The 1,853-nt window shown below is 44.0% G+C and overlaps 1 protein-coding gene across 1 annotated transcript in view; it reads left to right on the plus strand.

Moving 5' to 3' along the window:
• Nucleotides 1-337: 337 nt before the first annotated feature.
• LOC103370680 (homeobox protein OTX1 B) overlaps nucleotides 338-1,853 on the plus strand; it is a 3,883-nt gene continuing 2,367 nt past the window's right edge. The window contains exons 1-2 of the mRNA XM_008299812.1: nucleotides 338-434; nucleotides 1,163-1,314. Coding sequence (XP_008298034.1) covers nucleotides 338-434; nucleotides 1,163-1,314 — 249 coding nt within the window. The remainder of the gene's footprint in view (nucleotides 435-1,162; nucleotides 1,315-1,853) is intronic.

Genomic DNA, 1,853 nt, shown 5'->3' on the forward strand with positions numbered 1-1,853 from the left:
TTAAAAAGTTTGCGGCGCTTTAACGGCTCCAGAGACACGTTTTTATCTGGTTAAGACTTTACTGAGTTGTTAAATCCTTCCATCGTTCTTTATTCATTTTGGCGCATGCGTAAAATAAAATCTAAAGTATTATTATATATGTTTTACTTCCTGCTTCTTTTAGACTTTTGATTGCTCTGCAGCTGAAAGCATTTCCTCCTCTCGGGGATCAATAAAGTATTTCTGGTTCCGTGTTTCCTCGCAGCGGACCTGAGCACCGGGGAGCTGCGCGTCTCACCGACCGGGATCCGCACCTGTTCGTCCGTCCAGACTCCGGTCCCCCCTCCGAGCTTCTAGCATGATGTCTTATCTCAAACAGGCCCCGTACGGCATGAACGGACTGGGCCTGAGCGGGGCCGCCATGGACCTGCTGCACCCGTCTGTTGGATACCCAGGTAGGGCCACACAGAACCACACAGAACCACAGAGCTCCTGGAGGGTCCAGGTTCAGTCTAATAATAATAAATATAAAAATAATAATAGTAATAATAATAATAATTCAGGAGATTTGCTGGAAGTAAAGGTTTGAAACTTCCTAGACTTTTTTTTCTGCTGTGGTTTTACTCATATTTTATAAAATATAAAATAAAATGTGGGCTGTATTTTATACTGTGCTGATGTTTTATTTTTAACTTTAGTAGTTTTCTATAATATTTTTGGAGCCTTTTTGGGAAATTTAAGTCCATGTTTCTGTCAAAAGAAATTATTAAAGCGACTTTAAACTGAGCTGGTAAAGAGTTCTAATCGACTCAAGCCTGTTTTCATCATTTTGGAAATAAAAAAACAAGCTTCTTATGAACTTTGATTCTGTGTTCGTTGCGCATTTGGAGCCTGTATGTTCTAATTTTGTTGTTGTGGATAATAAATGGCTTTTCATCAAGAATAATGGGAACCGGAGAGAGAAGAAAAAATAGGTTTCTGCATTTGGAAACTACAGGGCATCGTGGTAATGGCGCTACGGCAGCAAATCAGATGAGAAATGATCGAAAAGCACTTTTACGCACGAGAGCGCGCAGCCGCAATTCAGTTTCTAACTTTTGGGGGGGATGTTAAACAACAGTTTACACATTCAGCATTATTTGATCCGATGATAAGCACGGATTGATTTATTTTATTCTTCCAGGAAACCCGCGGAAGCAGCGCCGGGAGCGGACCACCTTTACGCGGACGCAGCTGGACATTCTGGAGTCGCTGTTCGCCAAGACGCGCTACCCGGACATCTTCATGAGGGAGGAGGTGGCGCTGAAAATCAACCTGCCCGAGTCCAGAGTGCAGGTCAGCGTTCACGACAACGGGGAATTTTAAATGCTGTGGAGTTTAGAAGGAAGATGAAGCACGGAGGGAATCTTTTGTAAACTTCGAAAAAATATTCTTTGAGTTTGAGCGAATAACTCGTGCGTTCAGTCTGTTTTCCTGAGAGCTAAAAAGCAGACACACACACTTGAGGAAAAGCTGCCAGATTTCTAGACATGTCATCCCTCTCAGCTTAGTTTGATATTTTCCTACGTTTACTGAACGGAGCGCAGCCGCAGTGTGTTCCTGCGCTCAGGCTTTAACGTGTTGCCTTCTTTCACCTCAGGCCTCTGCGTGATTAGCTCCAGTGTGCCCAAAAAAATGTTCAGCTATTATTGATCAAGTAGAGACAAGTCTTTAATGAAAGGGGAGAATTTGGCAGAATGAAGGGCCGGCTTTTGATGTGGTGAGCTGTCTTTAGAAAAGGCTCTGAGAGGGTTTCCATGGCCGGCTTTAGCGGCCCTCTGCTGGGCTTAGAGCTGCAATTATGGCCGCTGCCTCTCTGCTTTCTGCTGCTGCTG

The sequence above is a fragment of the Stegastes partitus genome, unplaced genomic scaffold (genome assembly GCF_000690725.1).
Source record: "Stegastes partitus isolate 25-593 unplaced genomic scaffold, Stegastes_partitus-1.0.2 Scaffold31, whole genome shotgun sequence".
NCBI lineage: Eukaryota > Metazoa > Chordata > Actinopteri > Pomacentridae > Stegastes > Stegastes partitus.